This window comes from Eimeria acervulina, genomic scaffold, assembly GCF_000499425.1.
Source record: "Eimeria acervulina Houghton genomic scaffold, Eah_scaff3, whole genome shotgun sequence".
NCBI lineage: Eukaryota > Apicomplexa > Conoidasida > Eucoccidiorida > Eimeriidae > Eimeria > Eimeria acervulina.
In genome coordinates this window covers 30,796-46,753 of record NW_013549902.1, presented here as the reverse complement: position 1 = coordinate 46,753, position 15,958 = coordinate 30,796, and the positions used below count along the sequence as shown (strand labels likewise).

Sequence of the window (15,958 nt, the reverse complement as noted above, 5' to 3'; positions counted from 1 at the left end):
AAGTTTGAGTTGAGTCACGTACGTTATGGCATACGTGCCGGACAGTATGCGTACCACACTAGCCGTCATCGTCAGTCGCGGCAGTTCAACCTACATTCGCCTCTAGCGAAGGGCCTTATCAAGGTGATGTGTTACTCTGAAACTGGCATATACGTCTTACTAAAGCAGATCATAAAGTTCATAGCCGTCAAATACTTCCCCCCGGCCACAAAAAGGCGCAAGCAAACCGGGACAAAGCGACCGATGGACACGCCTGATTCGAGTGGCCAAACCGCATCACATGCAACGAGCCACACCGCGCAGCGGCATCACCTGTTACATGCTTTACAGCAAGGTCATATTAATGCCGTTGGGGGTGCACTGTAGGAAGGAATGACTGTAAATTCACATTATCTCGGGAACTCTCGTACACCGATCCGTTAGCAGGGGTTTGGCCGGCGTCGATAGACTATGGCCTCATATCTGTTGATGATCATGTTAATCTCACTGTAGTACTGCATATACTTTGCTTTCTCACCGACTGCGCTGTTGACCTCCCTTTTGGTTGGATGGCAACTGCCCCGTCGTCGATGACGATGGTCTTCCTTGGAATCTGACGTGCGCATGTCTTTCCCCCCCTTGCCTTCTAACGTCACAGTGGACCTAGGCAGTCGGCGTAGATCTAGTGTCATGAGAGCAAGTGAATAAATCAACAGCAGCCTTTGGCAGGCTGTTTGCGCGTTTGGCTTCTCTTTCTCCTGCAAGGCTCCTGTGCTCCAGCCGAGGCGCAGGCGCCATAGGGTGTTTTGCTTGCTGGGTAGACGAAGCACTTCCCTCCCTCGGCTTTCGCGATTTCCTCGAGCTTAGTCTGATACTTTCGGATCAGCTCCAACTCTTCTTGACGAGCGATCTCAGAAGCCCGCGCCTCCCTCTCTTGAATTTCCTTCATGCGCCGAACCTCTTCATCATATATCTGCTGCTGTGTCTTGTGAGCATCCTCGAGGAGCTGCAGCATTAAAAGAAACAGATGGACCGATAAGCAACTTTTTGAAGTAACCCCAGCGTTGCTGATTGGTCAAGCCCACCAGGAAGAATAGGTGCGACTGTGGTCCGCATGAATGTGCAGCTCAACTGGTTCCTTAATGGCATCCGTAGTAAATACGTATCGGATTAATGAGGCTTTCCTCACCCTGTTCCAGTCTTGTATCTGTTTCTGTTGTTCCTCGAGCCCCTGTTGGTAAACGGCCTGTTGCTTGACGTACTGTTCCTGAAATTCCTTCATCGCCTTCGCGTAGTTGGCGCTCTGCTCCTCCTGGTCGGCTTTTAACTTTTCCATCCATTCTGCCTGATCGTCTGAGTGACAAACAAATTTAGAGAACAAGAAAGGCAGACTGAATATGCAAGCACAATACCGAGAATAAATTACGAACTTTACACAATACGTGCTGCTTCAAACCTGCTTCCCACTGCCTCAGGAAAGTGGGGAACGAAATATATGTAAGCATCGAAGCACCCAAACAATTCAAGTATACATGGAGGCCAGCACACGTGCATAGGGAGCACGCGCACCTGCATGGGTGTCAAGTATCTTCTTCAGCCATACAACTGCAAGGCTTTTAAAATCCTCGACGCTGAGATTTGCGTCGCCAAAGAGTCGTGTAGTGGCAACTCCGAATTCCGCCAATTCGTGACGCACATGGGCAGGGTCGAGGGCTCCTGAGAACAGCAACGAAATTAGTGTGGCCACCTCAATATGCGTGCATGCTCGAAAGCTTGTCTAGATGAGCTGCACTGAGGTGCCTGCATCGAGGTGCAGGCACGCAGCCTTGTCAGTAATGCTGGTATAGGTGGGATCAGCTGCACCACCCACTCGACGAAGGAAGCACTGCGTTGAACGAAAAGCTGCTTCTGTTCTTTGGACTCACCCGAAGCCATGCTGAATCGAGTAACGTATTCTATTAGCCCATACTGCATTAGCAAATGCCGGATGACGGGCTCGAGGGTAGCATAGGGAAGGGCAAGGGTTCCCTCCACGTCATGGCAGCTAAATGCCATTTCAAGTTGCTGCTCTAGACCGGGATACAGCGTGTAGATTTCACGCTTGATGTTGTGCTTCTCCTGGGTAGTGAGGGACTGGCCCATTTTCCTGGTCTTCAAAAGCAGTGGAATAAGGGAGAGAGCCCTCTTAGCACTGAACAACCGCAATGGCATACACCACCACATGTCAAGCCGCGGAGCTTGCACAAGCAAAGAAGACTGCTCAGCAAAGCAAAGTAAGAGAGTGACATTTGCAAAAGCTAATAATGTGAGACTGTTCGGAGGGACTTTCTCTCCCCGTTGGGTCCGCTGTACTCGGGCCATCGGACCAGTTGTGTTTTTTAGGGACTCCGCGGTTTCCCAGCTCTCCTCCTTACATCTACAGCCTTCCGAGCCCTTTTCCAGCTTTACAAATATACTTCATTAAGGCACAAAGAAGAAAGAGAAACAACTCTTCTGGAGTCTCACCGGGCTGAATGCAGCGAGCTGCGGGTGTCGTCGGCCCCAGTGTTTGGACGATCTCGGTGAGGACGGAGAGTTATTCCTGCTGAAGAACAGAACGACAAGAAGAAACAGCAAGATGGGAATTGCCAGAAGGAATAGTACAACTTGTGGAGATGTTTGGATATTAACGTGCTAGCCAGCGTTAAGCTTTGACCGACGAAGAACAGTGGGCTACGCCCGCTGCAGGGCCGACTGACCTTGGACAGGCAGACGACGAAGGGAGGTATATTGGGGTGTAAATTGTCAGTAAAAGACGTTTGTATGGTATATTTGAATTCATAAGTTAGTGGTGCAGAAAGGAGCAGTCCAGAGGGGAAATGCAGCCGCCTATCGGCTGCGCCTTCCAAGAACTCCGGGCCTGCGCAGCGATGCACGCCCGGCTAGCCGCCATGTACCGTATCTGTATGCTCCCCCACGGCGCTTTAAATCTCTTGCGTTTAACAGCTAACCCAATATAAAATAAAGAAACTTTGTTATGAGGTACAATACAGTGGCTTCACTGCATAGACAGTTGCAACAACGTATGCTTTCGCCGGAAAGCCGAAGTACCAGCAGTCGAGTCTATAGGCGTCTCGATGCAGACGCCGTTAAAGCATGAATTAATTTTTGTATATTACACGGTTTTGTATATCCTTTAGAGGTCTGGGAAAGCAGGCGTTTCGCTGAATGGTAGCAACGCAATACCTAGCTCATGCCTTCTCGAGGGCCCGCTAACCACTCGATATGTGTGCTGGCCTACGCTATCATGATTCTCGTACAGTGATTGCCCTTGTGAAGCTCATGAATGCAATCATCTAGTAATATGGACGACCTTTTCTCAGCCAATAATTTGTTGACTTTTATGCAGTAGGCAGTAACGGGAGGCCCCCTTGCTGGTACAGTTGGCGGATAGGTATAGATTGCACTATCGCCATGCACCTTTTAGTGGGGTAAATAAGCCCGTTTTCATCTTTCGCGTCTTCCATAGAAAGTGGGGAAGGGAAAAAGTGCCGCAACGTGCGCTAGAGATGGGTTGCTAGCCCCACCGAAGTTGGTACGCATATTACTGCATTAGTGTGGGCTGGCTACTGAGGGCCACGAATATGCTTAACGAGTGAGTACGATGTCATTGCATTCATCAAAGGTGGGAGAGTGAGCGTTTGCATATGAAGCTGCCTCGTAGCAGGCGTTGCAGCAAGGTTTGCTGTAACTCGAGACAGACGGCCACTTCTCCGCACCAGCCCTAGGCACCTGGGCTGCTATTCACAGGCCGCTTCTAGAATGGATGGGAGGTCAGACTCTTTCTCTATAACTTCGAAGAATATCAACTTCGTCGCAGCTCACAACGGCCCTCAGCAAAATCGAGGACTCATTTTGCTGCTCTGGTGAATCTCTTTGCTTTGGACAAGCAACTCTCGCTATTTACAGCTGCATCAACTTTAAGAATTCAGTCTAGAGAGCGGCTGAGGAGAAACCGTAGGTACAAGGAGCGGTCCCACTTACTACAACTCCGTCTCAACCTCAGAAAGAACCTCCCGTGTTCACCCGGGAAATTGATAAGCGGCTGTTGACCATATCTGTTTCGAATAGACCCCTTGAGATAGACAGAAATGGGAAATACAGAGCAGCCATGGCAGCAACTACTTCGTTAGCTTCTGCGACAAGCTGCACCTCCGAGTTAATCTTATCGTTCCTCCTGTCGCTGCTGGAGCCGCTGCCCCAGCCTCCAGTAACCAGCTCTTACCTAACACTGGACTGAGGGTAGTAGCAGTGAGGCACACAAATCCCTCACGCAGCAGAAGGCAATACGAAAGCAGCACCTACTGCCAAACCAACGGGAAAGTAACACTTCCTGCCGCAGCACTACCCAACGGAGCCACTAATGTACAGAGTCTGTTGATGCATCAGAGATGATGCTTCTAAGAGAATGCTTGTCTCTGATGCTGCTGCAGGTCTTTCTGCAGTGCAGCGAGCACCGTATCTGCCACCCAAGAGAGTAAGGAGTGCGTTGCGCTCCCCCGCAAAACCAGTGTGAGGGTCAGGGGGGATAGGAGAGATACATACACAGGAAGGCAGGGGTAACCACAGGGGAAAACTGAAACAGAAAAGAGCATAGAAACGAGCAGACTAGCTACGAGAGACAGAGACAGACTGGAAGGATGAGGCAAAGACGCAAGGGAGTGCCAATGCAGCATAAAGACAGCCGGAAACAACTAAAGCGGCAGGTGCCCGAGAGGGAGAGGGCCTGGAATTGGCAAGGAAGGGAGGATCCACGGTCAGGCGAGAAGCAGAGTGAAAAGAGACAGAAAAGGAGGCGTCAGCATGGGGCGGAGAATGCAAGCATGCCAAAGAAGGGATTCGATTTGCTTTGTTGTTTGCTGCCAGGCGTACTGGTCCGCCGTTGAGTTGTCGCTTGTGTGCAGGTTGTCTAGACGTCTTTCTGCATAGCTGCGGTTGCGTCCATGCTGCCTGTCTCTACTCGTTTAAACAGAAGAAGATAAGCCTGGCGGCTGTCGCAGCTCTGCAGCCTTGTCACTTTCTCGTCGTTGTACTGCAGCCAGCCGCTTCCATCTTTGCTGCGCACGTGGCAGATGTAGTGACCCCCAGAGACGCTCGACCCCAGATGAGAAACAAACGCAAACAAACGATACTTCCCGCGGCCATCTTCTAAACCCAATCGGCATCGCTCTAGAGGAGACAGTCCTGCCGCTGCAGCTTCCTCTGCCTGCTTCTCCCGAGCTTCCGCCTCCCGCGCCTCCGCTGCTGCTGCTGCTGCTGCTGCAGCTGCTGCTGCAGCCGCAAGCGCTTCCTCCACTGCTGCAGCAAGCCCCGCTCCCTGAGTCAGCAACCAATCAGCAGCACGCCCAGTATCAAAGGAGCTTCCTTCGGTACGCATCCCTGCTGAACTCGTCCGTCGTCTAGTGGCAAAGAGCGCTGCGCGTGCACTGCGGTCATCGAAACCCAGAGCCATCAGATTAGCCACAGCTTCTGCATCTGGCTGATCTTGCGCATCTGCTGTTCCTGCGCTTCCTGCTGCTCCCCCTGTCGCTGCTGGAGGGGCAACAACATCAGGGAGAGGATCATTGAGATCCGGGTCGTCCAAGTGACCCATCAGCCACTCCACGCAGGTCTCAGCTGCGGCACCTCCAGTAGCACGAACTGCCCGTCTGCAATTAATTAAGTACACAATAGAAAAAGATGAAGGTTTCTTTTTGAGTTACATTCTGTCCTTTTCTGTTGTTCTCTTCATGCGTTTTCTGTGTATGAATTGCTCAGCTTCTACTGGTTGGCTTCCTTTCCAACTCGCTCTCTGTCTACCGAATACTCTGTATATTTTGTCCTTCATCTCCCTTCCGTGTGTATATGCCTATTTCTCCCCCCAGTCTCCCTCCCTTCTGCATGCCTCTTTCACTGCGATTTCTATTTCGCTTGTGTCACTGTTGCTGTTGGCTGTGATTAGTTCCTTCACATGTAGTTCTTACTTGGCGGCGTTACTGGAGAACCCCATCGACTCCAACGTAGCGACAACTTCGTCGCTTGGTGAAGCTGCAGCCGCTCCAGCTGCTGTCTCGGAGGTGTTGCCCTGCTGCTGCTGCTGCTGCCGAGGAGGCTCGTCGGGAAGCTCAACCTCTTCTGGCTGAAGGCCAAAAGCCCGGAGCTCTTCAAACGAGACCTCCTCAGGGATCTGCCCAGACACCGCAAACACCAGATCCTCAAGGCAACCCTTAAACCCCCGCCGCAAGCTAGCCTTAGCAAGGAACTCCAATGCCTAGACGACGCTGCACACACTATTCCCTAAACCCTGAAACAAAACCCTAAACCCTGCCTCACCTCCACAGAGCACTTCAGTTTCTTTGGGATCCACCTTTCGCTAATGTAGAAGCGCTTGAGGAAGACAAGAAGGTATTCTGGGTAGTTGGTGAGTCGAAGCGTTTTTTCAGCGTCGCCTTTTGCGCCCGTGGCAGGAGAAAGGTAATCATTGACAGCAGCAGCAGCAGCCGCAGCCGCTATGCAGCTTGAAAGAGGCACCGAGGGAGCCGCAGCAGCCACGGGCTCCTCTGACTCACCGCGCTGAGAACTCAAACAAAAGCAAAAGCAAACATTGAGAAGCCTGAGACTGCATGCAAAACATTGCACCCCAAGCAGCACAAGCATGCAACGCAAACAAGAGCCACGTTGACGCAGCGTTGAAGGTGGAGTTCCCCACATGGAAACACGCAAAAAATGGTAGCACCAATAAAAGGAACTAAATGCATGCAGCAGAAGCAGAGCAAAGAAATGAATATCAAGCCCCCCCCTTGCCTACTGTCTCGGTTGTGTCCCCTCCTGTTTCAGCCCCCGTGTCCGACTCCGTGGGCGTTCCCTCTGCTCCCTTTCTCCTCTTCTGCTGCCGTTGCTGCTGCTGCTGCTCCTCCTCCTCCTCTTGCTGTACGTGGACCGGGATAGGAAGCGCCAACACCTGCTGCCGGCTGTACGTGTACCGTACTTGCCGCGACTGCAGACACTCCAGCCGCTGTTCTACCTTCAGTACACATGTGCATGCGCAATAAAAACGACAGAAACCTCAGCGAGAACAGCCGAGGAGGCGCGCATACATCGCACAATAGTTGTGTACAGCAACAAATAACATCCTAGGAACAGACGCAGGCGCAGCAGCAGAATGTGCAGCAGCAGCAGCAGCATCAGCGGTGCAGCGGACCCCGAAAGAGAAGAGCGAATCAACTGTTCCATCTCTAAGCCCTTCCTCCGCTTGCTTTAATGTTTCATCCGTAACCCCAAGTGCAGCAGCAGCGGCGGAAACGGCAGAGTTCTCCCCCAACTGCAGCTGCTGCCTGAGCTGCTGCACCTGTCTTCGGTCTCCACCCTCTCTGTCACCGATCCAAGAAAGAAGCAGAGACAAAAACTCTTCTGCAGCCGCACAAGGAGCAGCATTTCGCTCATTGCTTTCAGTTTCACCATGCGAGCAGGCAGTTTCAACGGCATCCACACCAAGGAAGCAGCAAGAGCAAAAGCAGCACCAACAACAGGAGAAATTGCAGTGTCCTCACCCGCATCCTGCTGTCGGCTCGTGGCAAATTCCGCATGCAAGGAGCCGATGATAGAGCGCAGGGACAACGGCGACACCGCATCATGAGCCAGATAAGGAAGATCTGCAGCAGCAGCAACAGCAACAGCAGCTGCAGCATCAGCGTCGTTTGTCACGACAAGGACTTCGCTGCCGCTGCAATTGCTGCAGCAGCCTTTGCTACTGCGGGAAGATGCAGGCATGCACAGAGCATGCCGCGCAGGGAGTAGCAGCAATAGCACTTGAGACAGCATACCGTTGATAAGCTGCTTCTCCTCGATTTTAATGTCTTGCCGTTGCAGTGCCTTCTGCAGCAGCATCATCCCCAAGCCCTTCTGCATGCACACCCGCCGCGTCTGCAGCGCCACAGAGAGAGCGCCCAGCTGCAACGAAAGACACTTCGCTGGACCTCCTGCTGCTGCTGCAGCTGCTGAGGGAAGGCCTTGGCAGCAAATTAGCGGCTCGTACAAACGCAGGAACTTCTCGCAAAACCGAGGCACGCTAAACAAAGCCTAAAAGCAAAGATAAACAACCACAAACTTGTAACCCTAGACCCTTAACCCTCGTTACTGCAGATTCCTTGGCTGTCTGGCTGTCCGGCTCCCCCCCTTTAGGCGCCGCCACGTCAACTTGCCTGCAGCACCGCGTTGACGTAGCAGGTGTTACCCAGGTTTCTTAGGCCAACAAAGCCCGCTCCTCTCTGATGCTGAGGCTGTTGCTCTGCTGCAGAAGCAGTTAAAGAGGCCCAGTCATACTTGCAGTTTAGGTCTATCGCTAACTCATTCGTGCTGCGCTCGGTCTTGCGTAGCTGAACCCACAGACAACCAACAGCAGCAGCAGCAGCACTCAACCAGCAGCAGAAGCACGACGGGCAATGTCGGCTTCAACTTCACAGTGACAGCATCAGGAGCACCCAAACCAGCAGCAACAGCACCTGCCGCACCAGTTCCTACAAGCTTATTCCCCGCTACCCAGCATCATCGACATTAGCAGCAGCAGCACACCAGCAGCAAAACAATCAGCAGCGGCAGCGGCAGCGGCAGCGGCAGCAGCAGCAACAGCAACGGGTGGTGGAGACGGTCACCTGCTGCGTCTCAATTCCAAACCTAGCAAGGTGTTCGGGTAGTTTCGGGTCGATGACGGTGCTGTCTTCATCTGGAGCGTAAGAAAAAACGTCTGCTGAATCTGCAGAAATCGTTCCTAGCTTGACAATAAGGGGATAGATTGAGCCTGTTTCCTAAAAGCAGACAAAGGCGGCGTGCAACACAAGCAAACGCTGCTTCTAAATGAGACGGAAGAAAGGCGGCCGCACAGAGATAGCCAAGAAGATGAACTGCAGCTAATCTGCATGCAAACACAACGCTGTGTCTGTTTGAAACATAACTAAGGTATGTAACAGAATAAAGATATACAAACGGAAGGTAAGAGAAGAGGGGCAAAGAGGCAGCATCGACCAGCAGAGGAATGAAGAAAAACACAAAGGCGCAGCAAGAGAGATTGCCAAATGCACACAAGAGAACAGACAGAGAGAGAGGGAGACAGCGACGGCACAGCAACGAAGTCAAAGCCACACGAGACGACGACCGTGGTGAGGCAACAAGACAGGACAAAGATATACACATCAATCAACAGCACAGGAAAGAAACACTCCAACAGCATCAACTGCAGCAGCAGCAGCAACAGCAAAAACAGCAGCAGCACCTTGTAGTGCCTAATTGCAGCTCCCTCGCGCCCGTCCGCGCAGCCGCCGCCAGCGCCATACAGCTTCCGCCCGCAGCCAATGAACCTGCAGCAGCAAGAGCAGCAACACGCACACACGTTGCAGGGACAGCAGGAACATCAGCAACGAAAGCACGCGCAGCAGTAGACGCAGAGGGACAGCAGCAACAGCAGCAAAACCAGCATCGGCAAGGGTAGCTACAGCAACGGAAAGCCCCTAGCCGCTCACCCGTCTGAGAGATTAAGCCACAAGTTCGTTGAGGCACCGCAGTCTGCACACTTCCAATTAGAAGGCGAAATCTTTGGCGGGTTTTCCACCACTGGCAAATCGTTGGCGTACTTGCTCGGCTGTACGTACACCCCAGCAGCACAAAGCGAGCAGCAACACTTAACATAGGAAGATAAACCCTTAATACTGCCGTGAAGGCCGTTCTAGAGAGAGGAAGCTCCAGCAGCAGTAGTAAGAGAAGCAGCAAACACCACAATCTAACCAACCCGAGCAGCAACCCCAGTTACAGGAACGCATTCAGAAACAACGTCAAGTGCAGCAGCACCAGACCCATGAGCAGAGCAGCAGCAACAGCAGCAGCAGCAGCAGCAGAGGAAATGCTTACAAGAATCTCTTCAACCCAGGCAGCAGACGGAGCGGAATCAGCAACTGCGTGCTTGGTTTCTGCAAGGTGTTTTGCTGCTGCAGCAATAGCAGGAGGAACATCAGGGTCGTCAAGCGCAAGAAAGGACAGCTGCTGCAGCAGCTGCTCCTGATATTGCTGCAGCAGCGTCAAATCACTACGCCACTGTTGCTGTTGCTCCTGCCCCTCCTCGTCCACCTCTGCACGTTTTTGCTGCTGCTGCTTGCTGCTGCAGCGGCGGTAGATATCCGTCAGACCTTTAGCCACAGCAGCAGCTGCACCTGCACTTGCTGCGGTGTATACACACAGGCGGTAGGATATTGTCGGCTCCACCGCAGCGAAGTTCCCTGACGGGTCAATCATGTCCCCATCTGCGCTAAACCTGCACCAGCAGCAGAAGCAGCAGCAGAGATAGTGCTGCCAACAGTAGAGCAACCGCAACAGCAACAGCAGTAGTAGCGCACTCGCTGCAGCTAAAGGTACGGCAGCAGGACCGGCAACAGTAGCACAAGAACCAGCAACGGAAACAACAGAAACGACAGCAAGAGCAAGTCCAGATGTACTGTTAGCAGCAGGAGCAGCAACGGCACCCGTAACAACAGCCCAGGACACAGCAGCAGCACAACGAGGTAGGGAGCCACCGCTGCGCTGCTGCAGCAGCAACAGCACTAAGCGACACAGCAGCAGCCACCCACTGCAGCAACTGTCACGGCAACTGCAGCAGCAGCAGCAGCAGCAGCATGTGGTGTACGTACCCGCCTTCCACAGCAATTGCCATCTTGGTAGGCTTGCACGTTCCTCCTGCACTATTTTCTGTTGTTGATTCATCCTGTCTTTGCTTCCTTTTGTTGTTTGCTGTTGTTGCGTTTAGTTCGTGAACATTGGAGCTGAGGTGTACGTACACCCGAGAGCCGCTAAGGGCAGCATCTGCAGGTAGCGACTCCAGGGATACCGACAAATAAGTCTTTAAGTTTATAAAGAGGCCGAAGGGGCCGTGCACCATATCCAGCCTGTTAGGAACAAGCAAACAGAAGAAAACGGCTGCTGAAGAAGCAGGGAAGCACATAAGAGAGACATAGACGGCAAACACAGACAGACAGAGATAGACAGATGTACAGAGGCATCCAGACAGCAGCAGAACCCCAACAAAGAGGAAGAAGAAAACGAAACCAAGAGGCAATTGGCCGTAAACCCAACCAAAGACAAACAGAAACAGAGAGGAGAAACTACAAGTCAACACAGAGGAGCAGAGTAAAAAACAAATCCAGAGATATAAATGCAGCAGCGTAGACAGAGACGGAGAACCCGGATAAAAACAGGCAGAAGCCCCTTACCACGACAGTGTAGCTACTAGCACAAGAGCCGCAAGCGAAAGGAAGGGAAGAATAATAACAATAAAAAAACACCACAATGAGAGGTGATAGGCTACGTGCTGCTGCTCTGACTGTTGCAGCTGCAGCTCATACAAAACCCTGGTCTTGTTGCTGCCTCCCCACTCTGACTCTTGGTGGGTGTGGGGCTGCTGCTTCTTGTGTTGTTGTGTGATGTCTGCAGTGCAAGCGCGTACGAGTAGTCGCTGCACTGCTTGTTAATCTTCCCTTGAGTTGGGGTTGCTGCTGATGCTGCTGCTTGCTGCAGCGCAGCAAGCGCTGCAGCGCGCTGATCCCCTTGCACGAATTTTATCTCCATTTCCGCTCGAGCTGCTGCGGCGGCAAGGCAGCAGAGTTGCTGTTGCTGCTGCTGATCCCACGGGTACCGGGACCGCCGACTGCTGCTGCTGCTGCTGCTGATGCTGCCGCTGCTACCTTATTGATGCTGCGCGCATGCACAACAAGAACAATGAATAACAAATACAGTGCAGCAGCAAACGATACATCAAAGGAGCATTAACAACTGCTGCAGCAGCACGCTGTGTCAGTGAGCGGTTCGGTACCTGAAAGCTGCTACGGGGCTAATTTGTTGTTTCGATTTATGCCCCTTAACGTATTATTAAAGATGAAACAAATGCAGCCAGTATTGTGTGCTGTTGCTGTTGCTGCTGCAGCACCGCCGTCGGCTGTAGCAGCTAAGGGGCCCCCATCTCCAGGGGCCCCCCTGGGGCTTGTTGGACCCCATGTGAGGAAAGGGTGGCAGGAGCGATGAGTTTAAGTTGAAATAAAAATTCCTTTTACTTATTTAAAGCTCAGCATTTGCTTCATGCAGTGCCGCTTCACGTTCGGGTGTACGCACACCGCAGAAGGCCTGCTTCTATGGGTTTCTGTAGCATGCTCAGAGTGATGTTGTTATGTGTATTTCTGTTTGCATGCAAGCTTGCGAGTTAGGGCTAGGTATATGTGTGTCTATCAATTCAATGCAGTGTTAGTGCATGCATCAAAGGGGGGCCTGAGTACGTCTGCTTATGGGGTTGTTGCGTAGCATATGTTAACACCAAAGAAGTGCAGCAGCTACACTCAAGCACCAGCCCCCGGCCCTTGGGTGGCTGTGTTGAGGACGTTAGAAGACCGCAGAAGGGGTATTAAAGTTGTTTTGTTCGGAGCGTTTAGTATGAAGTGCTTCGCCCCCTGTGCCGCTTCACGATAGGCTCTTCATGAGGGCTTTCGCTGTAGTGTACTTCCACAGTTCACCGCCTCAGAAGAAATATTATTAGTTTTGTGGGGCCTTAACGCCATTACATGATATTTTTTGCATCTCTGTGTCCCTTTTATGCCCGCTTGTCGTCTCCCTTTTTACAGGGTTTGCTTGCATGCACGCCCCTCCTCCAGTCGCTTTTGTTTTACCTAGCTACTCTCTGCTCAGTATATGTAGTGGATATGCAAGTGGCCCTATATCTGCATGCAACTGTCGCCGTATTCTTCTTGTATGAATGCACCTACGCTTATTCCTTGCTAATCCGTGAACACACAGTGCAAGGGGTGTACATACACGCCATGCCTGGTTCTATCAACATGTACGTACCAACACGATCCCCATGCATACACATATATATATATATATATATATATATAGAGAGAGAGAGAGAGAGAGAGAAAGAAATACAGAAAAACGATTGAACGGAGTCACCTCTACGCGTGCATCGGGCTGCATGCACACTCCATTCGCACATGCACGTGCATGTAGACTCATGCACTACGCACATATATGCATGCACAAGCAAATATACGCCTTTCTATATAGGCATCCATACACCTTAATACATACACCTGTACGTACAGCTGTTTTGACTTCACCTCCACAAGCAGCTTCATCTCAATGCATAAGTAAGCGCTACATCTAGAGTAATATGTGCATCTTCTAGCAACAGGTGCAACTGTTAAAATAACGAAACAAAGAAAATGTCTTCTTTCATTAGTACGCCGCCACGGGCCCCACAGCAAAGCCCCAAAGAGGACCCCTTATATATCCTGAGCCAAGTGGGGGACCCCAATGCATGCAAGCAGCACCACACCTTCTGGAAAATACGAAACACTAGGAGCGTAAAATAACGAAGAACTTCCATGCAGCATTTGTCAGGGCCCACAGCGAGAGTAATCATTATTACCCCAAATAAATGCACAAGTTCAGTACAAACTTGCCGCTGCTGCTGCTGCTCATGGGAGCAAATGCAGACCCCTTCGCTGCTGCTGCTCGCACGAAATAGAGCTGCTGCTGCAGGCCCCGATCAACCCGCAGTTGCAGCACCAGCGGGTCTCTACATTTCGCGCTTAAAGGAACGGTTGCTTTGTTCGTTCTTCCTTTTCTTCTCCTTTTGAGGCTGCTGCCGCTGCTGTTTCTGCTGCTGTTTTGGCTGCTGTTTCTGCTGCTGTTTCTCTTGCTTATCCTTTGCTGCAGCAGGGGAGTTCGGCTTCACTTGGTCTGTGTACTGGCGTGAGACCCCCAACAGCTGTTTACTGAAGCCAGAGGCCCTCTCCCCTTCGACCTGTGCAGAAGCAGCAAACCATAAAGCAGCAGCAGCAACTGCAATCCTTTCTGTTATATCAGGTTTCATACTCGAGGGTGCGGCGTATGCAAAGAGCGCAGTTTCAAGGGGCAAGACATAAACCCTCAAGGGTTTAGGACTTGCAGTCAACGTACCTGGACTGATATCTTCTTCTTTCCGTCTGTTGCTCGCACGAGACAGACAGGGACCGCCTCCGGCTTCTCCTCGCAGCTGTGCAGTTTGCGCCGCCGTTTAGCTCCTCTGGAGCCACCAACCTCCGGAAACGCTGTGCAGATTCACAAGGGTTTAGAGAAGAAAATGATTAAAATAAAGAAGTGCGGCGTGCAGGGGCTGCAGAAACCCCCAGATCGGTGATCACATACACTGTACCTACACCCCACGCGCCTTCCCCGTCAACACTTCACAATAAACAGCCCTATGCATCCGCCTAACCCTATACCCTTATGCAGAAGTATGTCTACGGACGAAGGCGAACACACTGAACGTTTCTCTCGGTCTGGGTGCAATAGTACGCTGGGTATAGAAAGAGAAATGAGAAGAGCTTAGAGTTTTTCTGCAATAAGCTAAGATTATAGGGACTAGGGTTTGTTTACTTCTCTTCAATGTAATCCACACAGTTCCGCTGTTCTTGCTTCTGCTGTCCTCGTAGAGGCGCCGCAGCGCCTCAAGGAACTCGGCTTCTCCAAGCAGTCCCATCACTTTAATTGTTCATCTATTTCATTTGCTCTTGCTGCTGCTGCAGCTGCTCGTGCTGGTGGTGGTGCTGCTGCTGCCGCTGGCAGCTGCGGCGCTTCAGGCGAGTGGCTTGTCTATCAGGATCGCCTCAAGATAATGAAAGAAGAAAAGACAATCAAACAAACAAATGAACAAAACGGCGAATAAAGATAACATATCGGAAACAGAGCGCATGCACAGCAGCAGCGGCTACTGCTTCGGCTGCTGCTACCGCATTGCCCAGCGGAGAGTTAACTCCATTTGTTGATAATCATCACTTCACACTGAATCAAAAGGAATATGCTTTTAATCTGTCTTGGGTTTCCTTGATTTCTCAGTGGATTCTGCACAAGAATGTGCCTGCGATAGCTCTGGGTTCTATCGCCGCCGCATACATGAGCAACGGTGCGTAGCGCATGTGATGGTAGTGTTGTTTTTGCACTGTTGTCCTAATTGTTTATAGTTAATTGGATGAATTTAAGTTGACTTTCGAGTTCCTGATGCTGCATAGCTGGTGTGGGCTACCTGAAACCACTTTGCAGCAACGCAACATGCGATTGGCACTGGCTCTGTAGCGGACCGTACAAGGTTGGTATTCATTTTTGTGTGCACGTTAGCGCAATAAAACCACCAAAGAAAGTTCTTAGCAATTGATTAAGGTGTCAGTGCAGGCATCGAGGGGGTGTTTCGGTGTCCTTGTGCTCATGTTGTCTGGCGGCTGCACTTGCACTGCAGCACAGTGCAACTAGAAACCACAATCTTGACACAATCTTAACATTCAAATGAGATTAGCCATATTAGCCATAGTACAGCCAAAAGCCCTTAAAACAAACACCTCAAAAAGAACAGCCGAACTCCCCTGAGCTGAGCTGGGGGTGTGCGGGGGTAAGAGAGGAGAAGCAGCACCTCCTGAATTTCAGCATACCTTGAGTAATTCCTGTTGTAACGTAGCTCCAGATGCAAGCTTCCCCAACCCTGGTATTGTTGACTGACAATGTAAGCAAGTATTAGACACTTACTTGGCCCGCAGATACCAGGCTGCACGGAAGTTGAATAAGCGTAGGAACTTGAAAGACGTTTATGATATATCTGCGTTCACTACTCGAAGGACAACCCACTATTATCTGCCTTTCTGCACAACACGGAATGAAGGGAACGAGAGGATAATAGCAAAGCAGGAGTTGCGGCAGACCGCCGAACACCGAAACAGGAAGAGAAATAACAAAGGAAAGAAGCACAGCGGACTACGCCAGCGATGCTCAAATTTGCCGCTGCTGCTGCAGAGAGCATGGTGCTGCGGCATCACGAGAATACCGCAGATCGTTAGAAAGCTCCCTTTGCTGTGCGGCTCGTTTTGGTGTCCCTTATAAAGTCTGCGTCTCAACTTATTCA

The 15,958-nt window shown here is 51.4% G+C and overlaps 3 protein-coding genes across 3 annotated transcripts; all 3 read right to left on the bottom strand.

Annotated features, from left to right (window-relative positions):
- Window positions 1-688: 688 nt before the first annotated feature.
- EAH_00000850 (hypothetical protein, conserved) lies at window positions 689-2,121 on the bottom strand (the record flags this gene model as incomplete). Its single annotated transcript, XM_013396045.1, has 4 exons — window positions 689-985; window positions 1,169-1,332; window positions 1,549-1,695; window positions 1,905-2,121. The coding sequence occupies 4 exons, from the start codon at window positions 2,119-2,121 to the stop codon at window positions 689-691; spliced, it is 825 nt and encodes a 274-aa protein (XP_013251499.1).
- Window positions 2,122-4,927: 2,806 nt separating this feature from the next.
- EAH_00000840 (ubiquitin carboxyl-terminal hydrolase, putative) lies at window positions 4,928-10,693 on the bottom strand (the record flags this gene model as incomplete). The annotated part of the gene is made up of 12 exons (XM_013396044.1): window positions 4,928-5,666; window positions 5,982-6,184; window positions 6,331-6,570; window positions 6,806-7,021; window positions 7,199-7,407; window positions 7,548-8,076; window positions 8,208-8,372; window positions 8,649-8,801; window positions 9,266-9,350; window positions 9,513-9,631; window positions 9,898-10,297; window positions 10,671-10,693. The coding sequence occupies 12 exons, from the start codon at window positions 10,691-10,693 to the stop codon at window positions 4,928-4,930; spliced, it is 3,081 nt and encodes a 1,026-aa protein (XP_013251498.1).
- Window positions 10,694-13,603: 2,910 nt separating this feature from the next.
- Window positions 13,604-14,548, bottom strand: EAH_00000830 (signal recognition particle 14 kDa protein, putative; the record flags this gene model as incomplete). Its single annotated transcript, XM_013396043.1, has 3 exons — window positions 13,604-13,831; window positions 13,987-14,117; window positions 14,446-14,548. The coding sequence occupies 3 exons, from the start codon at window positions 14,546-14,548 to the stop codon at window positions 13,604-13,606; spliced, it is 462 nt and encodes a 153-aa protein (XP_013251497.1).
- Window positions 14,549-15,958: the final 1,410 nt, after the last annotated feature.